General features: G+C 39.1%; 1 protein-coding gene across 1 annotated transcript in view; it reads right to left on the reverse strand.

Annotated features, from left to right (window-relative positions):
- Nucleotides 1-16,581, reverse strand: part of LOC125746435 (extracellular matrix organizing protein FRAS1-like) — a 141,162-nt gene that overhangs the window by 19,365 nt on the left and 105,216 nt on the right. Inside the window, exons 25-43 of the mRNA XM_049020384.1 lie at nt 14,859-14,975; nt 14,638-14,752; nt 13,956-14,093; nt 12,431-12,556; nt 11,637-11,765; nt 11,140-11,393; nt 10,193-10,344; nt 9,570-9,708; nt 8,738-8,885; nt 7,621-7,884; nt 7,339-7,512; nt 7,096-7,215; nt 3,976-4,088; nt 3,574-3,714; nt 3,353-3,484; nt 2,113-2,223; nt 1,711-1,858; nt 1,284-1,443; nt 945-1,107 (exon numbers count right to left, since the gene is read on the reverse strand). Of these exons, the coding sequence (XP_048876341.1) occupies nt 945-1,107; nt 1,284-1,443; nt 1,711-1,858; nt 2,113-2,223; nt 3,353-3,484; nt 3,574-3,714; nt 3,976-4,088; nt 7,096-7,215; nt 7,339-7,512; nt 7,621-7,884; nt 8,738-8,885; nt 9,570-9,708; nt 10,193-10,344; nt 11,140-11,393; nt 11,637-11,765; nt 12,431-12,556; nt 13,956-14,093; nt 14,638-14,752; nt 14,859-14,975 (2,844 nt within the window). The remainder of the gene's footprint in view (nt 1-944; nt 1,108-1,283; nt 1,444-1,710; nt 1,859-2,112; nt 2,224-3,352; nt 3,485-3,573; nt 3,715-3,975; nt 4,089-7,095; nt 7,216-7,338; nt 7,513-7,620; nt 7,885-8,737; nt 8,886-9,569; nt 9,709-10,192; nt 10,345-11,139; nt 11,394-11,636; nt 11,766-12,430; nt 12,557-13,955; nt 14,094-14,637; nt 14,753-14,858; nt 14,976-16,581) is intronic.

Raw genomic sequence — 16,581 nt, forward strand, 5'->3', positions numbered from 1 at the left:
AAAACAAGTGTCTGTATAAGGAGCTATATTGTGATGGGAGGCTCAGTAGCTACACTGAAGTAATGTAGGCCTAGTCCCTATCCATCTTCTAAACACTTATCCCTGTCAGTGTCACAAGGGAGCGTGGTGATAATTTAGAAACAGCAAAGAGCCCACCTGCATGTCTTTAGATTTCAAGGGGATGCTGGACCAGTGTTTATCAATCTGGCCAGACAGTTCATATTTTTGGCCCCTCCCAGCTCCCTACCAGGAGCTGGAAGAGAGCAAAAACATGGACTGTCTGGGGGTCCCTGAGTACTGGTTTGAGAAACACTGTGGTATTGAACCTGGAGGAAACCTGGGTGAGACAGGGGGCAAGCTTCACACCCACAGAGTGGAGACAGAATTTGAACCCCATACTGTAAGCATAGAGGAGATAAGAAACAGTGCTACTTCTTTGGCCTGAAAATCCATCCATTCCCTGTACCTGTACCCTAAGGAGGGTTATGGGAGTCTGGAGACTATCCTGGACGCTATGGGCAGAAGGCAGGGAACAACCCAGGATGGGACATCAACTTATCAGAGGGCAAACGCACACATGCACACCTACAGGCAATTTGGCAACTTGATAATTAACCTTGGCATGTTTTTGGACTGTGGGTGGAAACCAGAGTACTTGGAAGAAACCCCTGATGATGTGGAGAGAACATGGTGGATACTCGAACCTTGGTCCCAGAGGTGTGAGGCTACAGTGTTACCCAGTCCTGATAATTAGCATGATATTACCAATGAAATATATTAGTCATGCCTGTGAGTCACACTAGCAGCTGGTGTTGCTACTCCTCCAAGGTCAATCCCTTTAAAACAAAAAGAGGTGTGTCTCTGTGAAAGTGTCTTCGCTAATCTGCAGAGCAGCATCCCGTCATTCTCCTTGAATCTCACAGCTCCCAGAAGATGCATCATACCTGCTCAGCAAACTCCACATAATCCTGCTGCCCCAGGCTGGCGGCCACACCGACGGTTGCTGTGCCCTGTCCGGTCTGGCACGTCACGGATGCTTGCTGCTTAAGGTTCCCTCTCCTGCGCACTTTCACTGCCACGGAGCCAGCATCCTCACTGACACTGTAACTATACATAATTACATGACAGTGACATTAGACACTGTAATAACTACATATGATGTATCTAGAGGCACATGAACATGGTTGGAGGTCCCTGGGCTATTTCAGTAGTCATCAAGTCACCCTTGGATAGATCTGACCTTCAAACACAAGTTAAAATACATATGCCAGACATGCACTCACCTTGCACGTTCAAAGGCGACGACGGACCACTCAATATGGAACTCACTGCCATTAATCACATTCCCTTTGTTGTCATTCACCGAAAAACTGAAGCTATCCAAGGTTTCGTGGACACTCTCCACATTGAGGACATAATAAATCAGCCCCAGGTTAATGTCAGCTGAAGGGGTAAGATCGTAAACATTTATTTATTGAAATGTTACATACAATACAAACACTCCTTGATTTGATTCAAAGAAGAATGTGTCATCACTTAAAACGGTGTGGCCTTTTAGGTTTACATTCCTTTTCTGAAGCTTTTATTATTTGCAGATCATTGTTCATGCACTGGAGTTTATTTTGTATAAACAAACAATCAATTATTGTTAAAAATAACAACCAAGCAATAAATTGGGGCAAAATGTGCAGCAAAGGATGATTCAGATACCTTGTGTGAAAGTGTTAATAGCCATTCCATTGTTATATTTTGTCAAAACTCCATGTTTAGGCTCACTCAGGACATTGTATGTCACCTGTCTCTCATCCGTCTCTGGGTTTACTGAGAGGAGCTCCTCCTTGGAGATAATACTGGCCACCTGAACTCAGAAAATGTGCCATTTATGTTAAAATACTGACCATGGAGTAAGTGAAATGCTTTTTAGTAACTACACAATCCAGTAGGGGGAGTAAGTGAGACACTTGATGGTTTTCATTGAATTTGTTGTTCCATAATATGACTAATCTGTCTGTCTATCTATCTGTCTGTCTATCTGTCACTACTATTTAATAAACAACTTGTCATACATTCACATTAAGAACAATACCTTCTGAGTTTTGACACTGTGTTTACCTTATTGTCCATGTAATCTAGCAACTGCAAACCCAGGTTAGTGACAAGCCTCAGTGCACCATCCTTCACCAGAGCAATAACAGTGTTCCTCTTGGAAATTGCAGCAACAATCTGAAACACATATAAGAAAGCTGTGAAGTGAACAATGTGTCCCATCCATCTTCCAGCTGCCTCTCCTGGCCAGGGTCACAGGGTGGCCTGGAGCCTATCCCAGGCAACACAGGGTACAATGTGAAGGTACACCATAGTTGGGATGCCGGTCCATCACAGCACACATACCCATCAGAGGAAACCTGTACAGCACATGAAGAACATGCAAGATCCACAAACACTGTAAGGCAACAGTACGACCCACTGAGGCACCATGCGGCTCCCATCAGGCAGCATATTTACACATTTATACATATGAGAGCTTGTGATTTGATGCATGAAACTGCATGCCTGTAAGATCAAGTGCTTCAGCCACATAGATGGTAAGGCCTGCCAGCCCAGAAACATGGGCAGCATTCAGAAGTTTTAGGTTTATGTTTTTAAAATAAATTGATAAAAGTATGGCCAGCATTTGGTTCTGTATTGCTCACCCCCCCTCCACCACCACCTGAGATTTGTCAGTAATGAAAAGGATGCTGCCATTGTTAAAAGGATTATTGGGAGGAGCTCAGCAGATTATAACGGTTATGTCCCCACAAAATGCCTTCAATCAGGGCTAAAGAGGAAAGGAGGACGATGCGAGGCTCATCAACAATACATGTGTAAGGAAGGACATATTCTGAGAGACCTCATATAATAGCACATGGCAGTTTGATGATAATGGAGCAGACACTGCTGTAGCATACCAAAAAGAAGAGAACAGAAAACCACTCCAGTTCCTTCAGTACATACTAATAACAAGATAATTTCAATCAGGGACAGCAGGTAAAAAATGCGGTTTACATGGATTTTTAACCTGAAAAACGTTCTTCTCAATTCCAGTACCAAATCTGGATTTTTCCAGGAAACAGTGAGTTGTTTATATATAGAACATTTTAAATGACTTCAGATAATGGCATCAAATAAGCAACAATATAACAACATACATGTAGTCATATATATAGGTATAGAATGTATCACTGTTTAATCTATTTTTAGACAGTAGCTAATAATATCTGCTGAGAATGAATCATCTGCATGATGTAACATATTCAGACTGGGTGTTTATGCAGCACAAGGGATCCTTCTGCTTCCTGACTATTCTCCTTACTTCATTCTCTTGATCTGCCACTCGGTTGACTCCATCACCACCATCGACGTTGCCACGGTTGTGCCCGGTGGCTATGCCAACCCGCTGGTGAGGCCGAGGGACCAATGCAAGCTTCAATGCAACAGAGTCCACCTAGGAACATTTAATAAAGGAAACGGAATTGTGGTCAAGCTAAAAAAAAGGATTGGGGAATGTTTCCCCCATAATGCACTGCGACACACTTGCGTTCTCTTCGAGGCATTAATGAACTCCGGCAGGATTGTCTCCGTCACGTGTAAATGTTTCTCCTCTCTTTTTCTTTTTGTAAGAGCCTCCCTCCCATTGTCTAAAGACGAAGGGGTAATAGGCAATGTCTTGGTGATCTACAGAAAACAAAGAAAAATGAGGCTTTGAAGACATTATTCTCAAACAAAATCAGCGACGTGACATTTTGAGATCTGTGAGAAGATTGCAAGAAGTCATTAGGAGAAAATTGCCTACTGCAACTGGTTTACAAAAAATGGTGTCCAAATGAGTGAAAACCAAAGTTTGTAGTGTGCAGGCTAAGCCATTTGCCCAGGCACATTTTATTTCATCAGGTCACTGTGTCCAAAAAAGAACCATGTATTCTTTAGCAGCCGCACCTCATTAAAGCTGTCTGACAAGGTGAAGGTGGAATCATCCACGTGCTTTTTCTCTTCGCTGTTGTGTGTATACTGTGCCAGACTGCCTGGAGCAAAGGTATTAATATGTGTCCCTGAAACATAATCATGCAAAAAAAAGTATGAATCCATGCAAAGGAAACATCTGTCCACCTGCTGATTTCCTTTTGTGGCCTATTCACTGCAGCCTTGTTGTCAAGACAGGCATAAACCACGCATAGCTAAACAAGTTGTATGATGTTTTCAAGTTACTGATTTGTTGCATATTTAAGTGACCTTCGGAGTGACGGGAGTAAGGCAGCTTATCATTATTTCAGACAAACACCATTAGCGGGTAACTGACAGGCATCTCTTTGTGTTCAAGCAGATTCCCCCATACAGTACACGGTTTGCACAGCTCAAAACTAAATGACATACACAGGGGTATTTGTTCCCTGGAAAAAAAGACACTGGATTAAGTTTCACTATAAAAGGTAAGGGCATTATTAGAGGAACTGAAATATTCATAATACTGAGCTATTATTTACATCAGTAATGATCTATCTGGAAGATGGCAGCAACATTATTAGAGAACACGCACATGCAATGACACACACTGATACACATACACACTTATACACACACTGCTGAAGAGTGAAGGCATTGAGGGCAAACAAATTAAAATTCATGAAGAGTGTAAGGATTCCAGCTCCTTGTCACAGGGAAACAAGCACAGAAGCTGTTTTTTTTTTTTGTACTTTGGAAGGAAGCCTGATCTGCAGCGCTGGCTATTTCTAGATGCAAAAAGTGATTAGTACTGCATCATTGATGGAAACTTTAATTTGGGTTGCAATAGTGATGATGCTGGAGGAGACATCCAAGGAAAATATAAGCCAATAGGAAAACTTCTTTTGCTTTTTGGCAAGAAAAATTGTGAACAGATTTTATTCTTCTTCTTCAAAAGATATTTTAACATAATCATACCAGGATTTTGTACACTGTATTTTCTGTAATCTTCTAAACTGGGCTAGAATAACAGAGAAGTCATTGGTGCCAAAATAGGTCCATGGAGTCTTAAAATAATATGTGTAATATCCATAAAAAGATGTAAGCACACCTCTTGTCACGCCCGGCTCGTCCGATCCTCGTGTGTGCCGCGCCCCCTGATTATCCTTGTGTGTGCCACGCCCCCTGATTATCCACGTGTGTGCCACGCCCCCTGATTATCCTCGTGTGTGCCACGCCCCCTGATTATCTGCGTGTGTGCCACGCCCCCTGATTATCCGCGTGTGTGCCACGCCCCCTGATTATCCACATGTGTGCCACGCCCCCTGATTATCCGCGTGTGTGCCACGCCCCCTGATTATCCACGTGTGTGCCACGCCCCCTGATTATCCACGTGTGTGCCACGCCCTCTGATTATCCACGTGTGTGCCACGCCCCCTGATTATCCGCGTGTGTGCCACGCCCCCTGATTATCCTCGTGTGTGCCACGCCCCCTGATTATCCACGTGTGCTTCCCTGATCTTGCCCAGCTGTGCCTGATTATTTTTGCCCAGTTCTGTCTATTTCAGTCCGTGTCTTGCCTTAGTTCTTTGTCCGTCATTGATGTTAGTCTACGTCTGATGCTTCCTGCATTCCATTTCCCAGATACCTTGAGTAAATCCCCATTTCCCGGTACTTCGCCTGCTCGCCTGCTTCCTGCTTGCTTGCCTGCCTGCATGCTCACTCGCTTTAACCAGCGAGTCGTGACACCTCTGTCTTGGTATTTTTCACCTGTCCGCTAAATAAAAGTTTGAATCGGTCTGCTTGTGCTCCATGAGCATTAAAGGAAAAGACAAGTGAAAAGAAAATCTATGAGCTTCTTTGGACTGCTGCAAATCATTTGTCGATTTTGGAGGCAGAGGGCGATCGGCGGGTCATCAGGCTGTAACTGTCCTCCAGAGACACCCTATGCTCTCTGAGCAACTGGAACAGTTACTTCCATCCTTTTGAAGTTCCTTGCTACAGTATGCACTTGAGTCATACCGTACAGTGCAAAGGAGGTGCGGTAGTGTGGTTTTTCAATGCTTTTCCCTGTCTCTACCTATTACTGACTCTTGTCTTTCAGTATATCCATGACTACAGGACTTGACGTTTAAAGTTTGTCTTTGTACATCTGAGAATATTCATGTTCACCCCGCTTACTCCCTTAAGTTGTGTATATTTTGCTTTTAAATCTATGTATGCATAATTTGCAGACTGCTGGTTCACATTTTTAGAAAACAAAGCACCTTTTAAACACTACATGAAAGTTTTTGTTCATGTTTTTTGATTGAATTTCGGTATTGACAGGAGGGATCGTTAATTGTATTAAAGGGAGAATCAGTGAGATGTCCTCATTAGGACAAACATGTATGTGTGAATGACAAAGAGGCAGAAGTCTCCAGGTGGCCCTGCTGACTGGTGTAAAAATGCAGAGCACCAGCTCCAGCAGCTCCCTGTCCTGGTGGGCAGCCATGTTTCTCACAAAGCGGCACAAGACAATTGCTAAGTACTTGGGGCCGGCTTTCCTCTAGAGCAGTGTTCCCCAGTCTGGTTCTCAAGGACCCACAGACGGTTCACGTTCTTTGCTCTTTCTCAGCTCCCTACCAGGTGGCAAGGAGCTCAGACGAAGCAAACATGTGGACTGTCAGGCAAGGAGCTGAGAAGGAGCAAAAACGTGGACCGGCTCTGGGTCCCGGAGGCCCAGATTGGAATTGCCCTAAAGTACCACGGACCACTAAATATGCATGCAGCCCCAACATGAAAAGTTGACCTTTTCAAACCAAAACATGCCCTCTGTCCGTGTCAAACCTAAAGTGACCTTTAGCACTTTGTGTAATAAACACCTTGCCATCAGCTTTTTTTTCTAAAAGAGTTTGCATATGAACAAAAAAAGAAAGTTAATATTACAGATTGCATTAAAAAATATATCTTTGTGAACATATAATTATTTCCATGCTATTGGTAATAAGCAGTTGTATAGAACCATATAATAAAATAATATAATAAATAATTATAATAAATAATAATATTTGTCAACTTTTCCATTGTAATCACTGATATGGAGTTTGAATGACAAAGAAGAAAATTGATACATACCAAGTACACTGATGAGGAAGGACTGCTCAGTCATTTTCTTGCCTTCAGAATCCCTGAGGTTAAACTTGAAAGTGAAGTTTCCTCCTTCCTCCTCCTTTCCATGTATATATTCTACACATCCTAATTGAAAGACCGCATCCTTAGTGTATGCTTCATATCTCTCAACAGCGTCCAGTAATGATCATCTTGCTATTCATTACATGCTCAAATCAAATTTTTTGGTTAAAAGGCGTGTCCAAATACCTTTGTCGATATCTTCCTGTGTGAAGCTTTTAACTGGACCCTTTGATGATATCTCTGTAAGGTTTCCATTTTTGGAAAGATGCAGCATCCCAAAGCTGGGATCCTTGGTTATAATGTAAGTTAGGTTTGAACCACTGCCTCTCAGATGTTGATCTGTGATCTTAGCTTTAGATCCTGTAGAACAGAAATAACATAAATATGTGAACTTGTAATGCGTACCAAACTTATCCTCACCATGACAACATTTATTGAGTGCTGTATGCGATGATGCCATCATTGGACCTGTGGTAAGCTGAAGGCCCCGGTTGACAATCATTGTTGGATCATTGTTCTTGGTTGCACGTATGCTGAATTCCAGGCTTGCAGTCTTTATGTGCTGTCCATCACTCACAGAAAGGAGCACCATGTCTGTCCCGACAGTTAGGTTATTTGGAATATATACCAGCAGCTTGTCCAAAACATCCTGATAGCTGAAGCTAGATCTCTGGAGAAGGACACTCCCATTTTCCAGCTGCTGCGAGTAGAACTTCAGTCTGCGCAGTTTGCCTGTGAAAGACCACAACCAAAAATTGCCATGGTTTCAGAGTTTTGAACTTTCTAGTTGGCCTCATTTTGGTCCTCAAATTTCAGAGTTTTCAAAATGCCAGGGCTCCAAATGCAGTAAACACAGAGATTTCACATGCATGGTGAGAAGCTTTTTCAAGAATCCATCTACCTTCCAATAGTTTATCCATAGCAGGCCGAGGGGGGCCAGGAGCCTAACCCAAGCAGCACAAAGCAGACGGCTCATGGGTGCCAAAGACGCCAGATCATAGTAGGGCACACTCACACACTCACCCACACACACACACACACACACACACTCTCACACGCACACACTGTCACACTCACACATACATACACACAGTCAGATAATATCGGCATTTTAGACACACAAGTTGGAAAGCATATTTCTGAGTTAATGGGGTTTGGAAATTTAATGAAAGTTCTTTGTCGGATTACATGAGGACTGAGTGAGCTTTGGTTCCCAGCACCATAACATATGATGAGGAAGCCTAACATTGGGGGTCTCACCTCAAAATCTGCTTTTCAATTAAACATACAATATCAGTCATTAGCCTGTGAGAGTAAATGAGAGCACTTGTATGACATGGGGAATACAAATACTCTACACGTATAGATGAATCTCAAGAAACAATGGTACTAAAACTAGCTCAGTTCTGCATTTCAGCTTTTCATTCACAAATACAGAGGCATAGAAGATAAATTAAATAGCACAATGTTGAATGACACTGAGATTTATCTGCTGCCGTGAAAGCTGGTCCTTATTATAGAAATATATGGATAAGGTGCACTGCATATGATGTCACAAAGGGACAGTGACATTACTAGGACAGACCGAAGGACGGCTGCTTCACGATGGTGAAGACGAGTTTGTCCGTCTGTGCTCCAAAGTCAAGCAGGGTAAGAGAGGAGCTGGTGATGACCACATGGCTTCCATCCAAGATAATGTCGACTGACTTAACTGGGTCATTGTTTTTCCCCATCTAGCAGAGAAATTAGAGTGAAGGGGGAAATGACTAAAATAACAATGATCTACAATATTCATCAGTACAGGTAAATAATAATTTCAAAACCTTTTATGATGGAATGATGGATTTAGATATTCCCTGAATAACACTCTTGTTCAGTACAAAAAATTAATAACTGGTTAAATATCAATTTAATAAACCACTCGCTTTGAGATAAGAGTGGAAATGTTATATCAAACGGACCTGTGAAGTTTAATACATAATTTTCCACAAGGCAAAAGACTTCAGTTACTATGCCCCAATTAAACAGCTTACCAGGAGTACAACAATTATTCCCCTTACAGACTGCAGTGTAAAATCTTAGTTTCATGTTGTAACAATGGCTTAAGTTTACTCAACTATTTCTGGTAGATTACAAACAGCACTGAACCTTTGGTTGAATAATGTCTCTTTAAAATATAAGATATAAGCCATCAAAATTCCCAAAATGCTATCTACATTATCAGGTCATTTGCCTAGATTATCACTTGATAATTTATGCATTCATGTGTTTAAAATCATCAATAAAATGCTACACTACGTAAAACTCCAGGTAACTTAAGTTCCAATTCTTCATGAACAGCTTACTGCAATTACAAGCTTTCATTCAGAGTGCTAATCCATGTGTTGCATTTTATAATAATATAATTTAAACCCTACTTTGATTCCTGGGTGCTTTGGCAAAGTCATGATTGTTAAAGACCAGGTCTGGTTGTCATGGCAATTGTCATTCTCGTCACAGAAAATGAAGTGGAATGTGTCAGTAACAGGAGGATTTCCACATTCAGATGCAATATACCTGAAACAACAAGATAAACCATTTAAAATTTCTGTAGTATTTGAGCAGTAATATATCAATAAACATTACACATACTTATTTATACCAGTTACATTCTAATGATAATGGTGATGCCTTCAATGCAAGAATCTCAACAGAGAACTACCTAAATACGTAACTTGTTTAATTTAATATTAATCTTCACATGCACACTTACACCTGTCTCTGAAAGCCTTTCATTTACCAGAGAATCACTTACCTACCACGACAAATACATACAAATATGAGTTCACACTGAATAACACTGGATCTAAACAATTATACCAGCCTGCTTAATATTCATGTAAAAGTACTCTTTGATTGTATCTAATGGGTCTCACCTGCATGTGAATTCCAGAATATTATAAAAATAGTTTATGGATTTTCAAATTTGCACCTGCATTGTACAATTCAGGACATTTATGAAAAAAAAACCGGACCCCCCAACACTAAAATTAGAGTGTACCATATCCTCTGATGGTTGATGTCCTCTATTGTAAAGGATGAATTTTCTTTCAGTTCTTTGTGATCTGATGCTGAACTCTTCCAAATAAGGACACCATGCTTGGGCAATGACACCAGAAGAATCTTAATCTTCTTATTTGAAGAACTGCAATCCTGTGTAAATCCAAGAGGCAATACTTTACTGGAGGGGACATGAATAATTTAGTAGTCATGTACTGATCTCATGTTCATTCATCATCAATCAATCATGCCAATTCATGAATTTCATAGGGAAACCTATATTAGTTGATGATTTGTTGAGAAGCAGTTATATTTTGCCTCAAGTGAAGTCCAACCATTACTATGTAATTAGTTAATTGTTAACTAATATTGTGCCTGAATGGAAATATATGAACTCTCATGATTTATTAATGATGAATAAGCACGTGATCAGTACGTAACTAACACTTAGTTACTGGTTAATTAATGCATTAAGAAAGCATGTACTACTCAATTATTCATGTCCCCTCAAGTAAAGTATGACCAGTCCAACATTTTATTTAATATGCTGTCTTGACATGCTTTCACAACAAACCTGATCTGAGAACTGTAACAGAATCATACATGAAAATCTGCATGCAGTTTAAAGTTTCATACTCCATGGAATAAAAAACAAAACCAAATCCCATTCTGAGTGAGTTATATAGAGATCCAGCAGGGACTCAATTTTGTCTCTCTTCCATTCTCATGCCTACTGAGACTCATTAAATGGGCTTTATTAACTAATTAACAGAGCATGACTGGACTAATGACTCCAAACTCTGTGCAGTCATCTGCAGCAAAGAACAGCGGCTGTGCCACTTGTCTGACAGAAAGATCTCTTAGCTAAAAGAATGGCTGAAAAGGAACTGAAATATTTTCATAGGTGGAGTTTAGTTTACATTCATACTAATATTTATCCACACTCACTGTGTAGGCCAGATGTGTGTGCCTAATTGGGGTGCTGCTCTTCTCTGACACTTCCATGGATAGAATCGTGTCACACTTCTGACTGGGCCTGTTGCCTCTTTCACCTGGCACCAGAACTTTCACTTTCACCATTGTTATCATGATAGAGGAGCCATGGGTCACAATAAACATCATTGCATCGTCTTCAGTGCTCTTTCCTGCGTGCTCATACTGAATAAGATGCTGTTTGATGTCACCCGCACTTAAGGTGTTGCCTGTCAAGCATAAGAAACAGCAGCTGAAGACAGACACCCATAGTAAAACCCATCCTTACTGCTGAAGAAGTTCAGAACCATAGGAACTTAAATCAACAGTTAGCAAGCTAGCAGCTAACATGGAATTAATCACAGACAGTTTTCAATAATCTTAAAGAAACATTGTTCCTTGCAAAACTGCAAAATTCCTTGCAATTTGCTACAGGTACAATACAGTTGGGAGGTAATGTTGCAGTTGCATACTGGCAGGTATTTCTGCCTGGCCACCACTGCTGGCTCTCAGAAGACTGCCGTGATGAGGAGGCTCCACCAGGTCAAACTGAAAATTAGCGGCATCTGCTTCCAAATCTGTCCCAGTCCACTGCTGCACACCTACACAGGATACAACAGCGGCGATTAAGCAGTTATCACAGCCCATTACATCAAAATATCGATTGCTACTTCTAAAACAAGACTGAAAACATTTTGCTCATTAACATTTGAAGTACCTGATGGTTAAAATGTGATTGTTGTATTCATTCTTTTTCATTGACTTATCTATTGATTATTTTTTTAATGTGTGAATTGGTATTCTGTACAGTACTTTGATTGACATTTGGTATCTTGAAATGTGATTTACAAAAAAATTGATTGATTGATTGATTGATTGATCTTTAGACAGACATATAGGTCACGGACAAAAACATGGAACATGCTGTTTATTTATAGATTAAATCTACAATGGTACACAAAGGCAATGGTACTACAATGGTCTAATACAAAGGCATGAGAGAAAACGTAAGGTAACACACAGGTCACAAGGGAAGGCATTCCTTAAATAAGATACAATTGCCAGGCACATGCTTCCACAATATGGGCAATCACAGGCAGTCACTCAAAAAATGCATGCCTAACAAACACAGGGAGAACACACATGCTAACCACTGACCCACCACTATGTGCTGCATAAAATTCATCATACTCACCAATAAAGACAAGACAATTCAGAGTGCTACAGTTACAAAACTGACAAGTAAATGCAAGAGACAAATCCTTACCTAAAGCAACTCTCCCACCCAAGAGAACCTCTAGGACTGGGTCGAGGATTTCAGGAGGCTGCTGATCACTGGGCAGTAAGTCAATAGCAAAATCCATCTCAGGTGTGCTGTGGTTCCCAATAGATACTGGAACATGCATGTAACTAATATTAGTGACCACTGATAATAGAACAGCCACAGCTATAAGAGATTCCATCAGATAGAAACACACTGTTTCTGAGATATACATACATATATATATGTAGATTATATATATATACACACACACACACATTCTTCTTTAATTTAGTTTAGAAAATACCATATTCACATAATATATACAATCATATATATATATATATATATATATATATATATATATATATATATATATATATATATATATATATATATATATATATGTGTATATATATGGAAACAACTGAAATTGAGAAAGCACTAGGCAAACTCAGCGTCTGTAATCATACACAGTGTCATACATAATACAAGAAATATGGAAATAATATGAATGCAATTGATTTAAAATTTGTTTTTGTCAAGTGGAATAGAAAATGCAGATTAATTTAGCTCTTGCGTGTGAACTCACCATTGTAAGAGTTCATTTACTTGTTTTAAAGTTAACTTATAGGGTGCTTTTTTGACAATTCTGAGTGAAAAACTGACTTAATGTCAGACGAAAGAGCATTGCTTAACTAAAACTTTTAGCACCTGTTTTATTTTTACCATATAAAAGTATATTATGATATTATGCCTGTGCCTGATATTATCCTTATTGAATTTTGTAGCCTTGTAAATGATTCTATAGGTCTAGTCCTATTATATAATACATTTGAGGACCTTGGAATTGTTATTCTCTAATTTATAAGCTACCTCTAAGAAATCCATGAAGAGACCCAGTAAAAAATACAACGACTAGTAAACAATAGTACACACGCTTTGTGGCCAATAACTACATGAGATATATTGTGAAATGTGAATGTGGTGGATTATTTGTAGAGGCTAATTTTAAGGAATTTTAAAAAAAGAACATAATAACAGCGGTTAGGCCAAAGGCATCCTAAGGGTAATACACCCATATATATAAAAAAATAAAACAGCCCTGAAGTTTTAAAAAATAATAACAAAAAAATCTGTTCAAGCTGCTCCTGCTTTTGCTTTGTCTTTTTAGAAAAGGCAAGCACCAAGCTTTAAAAGAATTTTGACCGCCTACATAAATTCAGCAGTATTGAGGATGCTACAAGTTCAGTCAAGCTGCCAGTGTGCATTCATAGCAGAAACGCATCTTTTTCTCAGAATTCGGCATCAACTTTCTGTGAATCCCACTGCATGTCTTCACCCACACACACTGGATAGGTAATTAACATCCAATTATCTGCCAAAAAACCATAGGTAAAATGTGGTCTTAAGGAAAATGAATTCAAATAGACTAACAGACAGAAAACGTATATTGTCTGTTGTCTATTGTTATTCGTCATTCTCAGTGTAATATCCAAGAGATAAGAATGGTAACCGACTCATCACTCACCAGTGAAGAAACATTTGTACAGCCTTTTCATGAAGGGCAGCAACACTGGGGGTCGGTATAGGATCTTTCCGTTATCAACATCTCGTTGTGTGAAAGAGTACACAGGGGTATAAGCTTTGTCTTTGTGTTCTATAGTACCTATCAACAGATGGGACAAGAGCTAATGTATTTCTATACCCCACTGGTAGGTATGACATCGCAATTATGAATTTTGGTCTCTCAACAATGACTCCATAAATTTGATAAAGGCAATTTCCACTGCAAAAGACTTAATTAAAAATACACTTTTTGATTACATTGTTTGGAATTGGAATTGAAATTCTGAAACATGTAACACTGGAGTATATGGAGTACTTGCGGAGCTGCTAGAGTTTGTTTACAAGGACAAAATAAATGAAGTCACTAAAGGTGTTGTATTGATAATGGATGCTTGGATAATGAAACTTACTAGAGGGATTCTGGTTAGGGAAACTGATTAGGGATACTTGGGTATTATTACAGATTTCTTTTGTGGTGGATTGTTAATGTCTGGTGACTGCATACCGAAGTGACTGGGTGTTGAAAGTGACTTGGGAATAAAATGAAAGTCATTAAGAGAATTCATTTAGGTAGCAACCATTGAAATCTGACCGTTGTTTTTCCAAAAGCTACATTTTGGACATGATTATTCCTTTTTTTGTACCTTGTTCCTGAGCTAGCGGGATGGTGATATTGTAGATAAATGTTTCACTGGGCATTTCTGTCACAAGAAACGAAAGCCCATTAGGTGGAATCTTTGTGACAGAATCCTCAGGAGCCTGTGTGGGGAAAAGAATATACACACAAACTCAGGAGGTGGGGCACAGCTTGACTGTTACAAATCGAAAGACACATGTCCGGGGTATGTTCTATGAATGTCCTCACTGTGATCTGTAAAGTGCAGCCCAAGGAGAGCATGGGAAATCCAGGAGAATGTGGAAGAACTCCAACCCTGAGGGTGTGCGCCAGAATGATGCTCTTCAAGGACCCCTCACATGATACCTGCAACAAGCAGTGTCTGCTTTCAACAGTCCATCTTTGTGACAATAAAGATTTCAATATGACTGAGTTATAATCGAAAAATATTAGGTAAAACTTTGCATTAACTGAACCTTCATAATGCTTTTATAATACATTCGTAGAACATTCAGTGCACCTTCATAATGCATTAAAGGCAGAGATGGGCACAAATACATCAAAAAGTACCTTGCTCCAAATTACCAAAATTTACTCATCAAATGAAACTAAATAACTACTGGTGGGAGAAAATGTATTTAATTAATTTGTAATTTGAAAATACAGAAATATATGTGAAACAAAAACGGTACACAACAAATACCTATACCATTACAGCACGAGTAATATGCAGGGTTGGGTAAGTTACCTTAAAAATGTAATTTGTTAGAGTTACTAGTTACCTATTGAAAAATGTAATCAGTAACGTAATCTAATTATCTCAAAATGAACAATGTAATTAACTACTTTTGGATTAAGTTACTTTGTAATTAAGTTACTTTTGGATTACATCAATGCTGAGTAAAGACAAAAGTAAGAAATATCAAAAAATGAATTTTTTAAAGGCAACAGAATATATGTAGTTATAATAATAATAATTATATATATATATATTATGGATGGCCATTAGGGTAAAAATCGTGAGACAGAATATGTCTCCACATGACATTTTTTCACGTCTAGAGACGGAAAAGAACACGTAACAGTACTCAGACAACGGAATGTAGTTTGGCCTAATAATAACAATGAAGAAATTATCCTATCCTATATGAGGGCTTAATGATAAACATTATAACAGTATACTCGTGTAACACTAATAACAAACATATCATGCGTTTGCTATTAATATATATTAAAGCTTTTAAAGCATGATAGGGTGTTCAGGTATACTTACTGACTGCTTATGAATGTTGTATGAATGCATTATGAAGGTTCACTGCATGTTCTACTAATGAATTTTAAAGGCATTATGAAAGTGCAGTTAATAAGAAGCATTACTGAATATTAGCTAGTTTTCATCTAACACTTACACTTTAGTTTATGCAGCATGCTTGATATACACATTTTTATTCTTAAGAACTCCATCAGGTTTTATGGTGCACAGAATCATTAACAACAAATGGATATCTTTGTCAGACATGAGACGGACATGTAAATTCCCATTGTGTTCCATAAGTCACTATGCAATGGCTACGGAAGCCACTTTAATTCCTGTTAACTTTGTAGATCATTTGCTGGTGGGTGGTTTTTTTTACTTGAAAGCTGGCCAGGATGCAAATTTAAAAAGAAATCTATTCTAAAACTGAACCTTAAGTAAAGTAATTATTTGTTATTGCCTCTGTTCTTCATTCTAATCAACATGGTTTGGTCAAGGCCAAGCAATCAATTTCATTTCCATGGTAACTGCAATGTTTGTCGCAGTGGAGGCCATTGAAAAATGGACTGAAAATTGATACATTTCTAAAGATATTAACAAGAAAGACTTTAAGTTGTTTATGCTACTAGTTATAATTATCTTAGTGTTAGAGCATGTCATTCAGAAAACTTTGAAGACATTTCATTTGTTAAAATAAATTGTGTGTGAAAGTTGCAG

The sequence above is a fragment of the Brienomyrus brachyistius genome, chromosome 7 (genome assembly GCF_023856365.1).
Source record: "Brienomyrus brachyistius isolate T26 chromosome 7, BBRACH_0.4, whole genome shotgun sequence".
NCBI lineage: Eukaryota > Metazoa > Chordata > Actinopteri > Osteoglossiformes > Mormyridae > Brienomyrus > Brienomyrus brachyistius.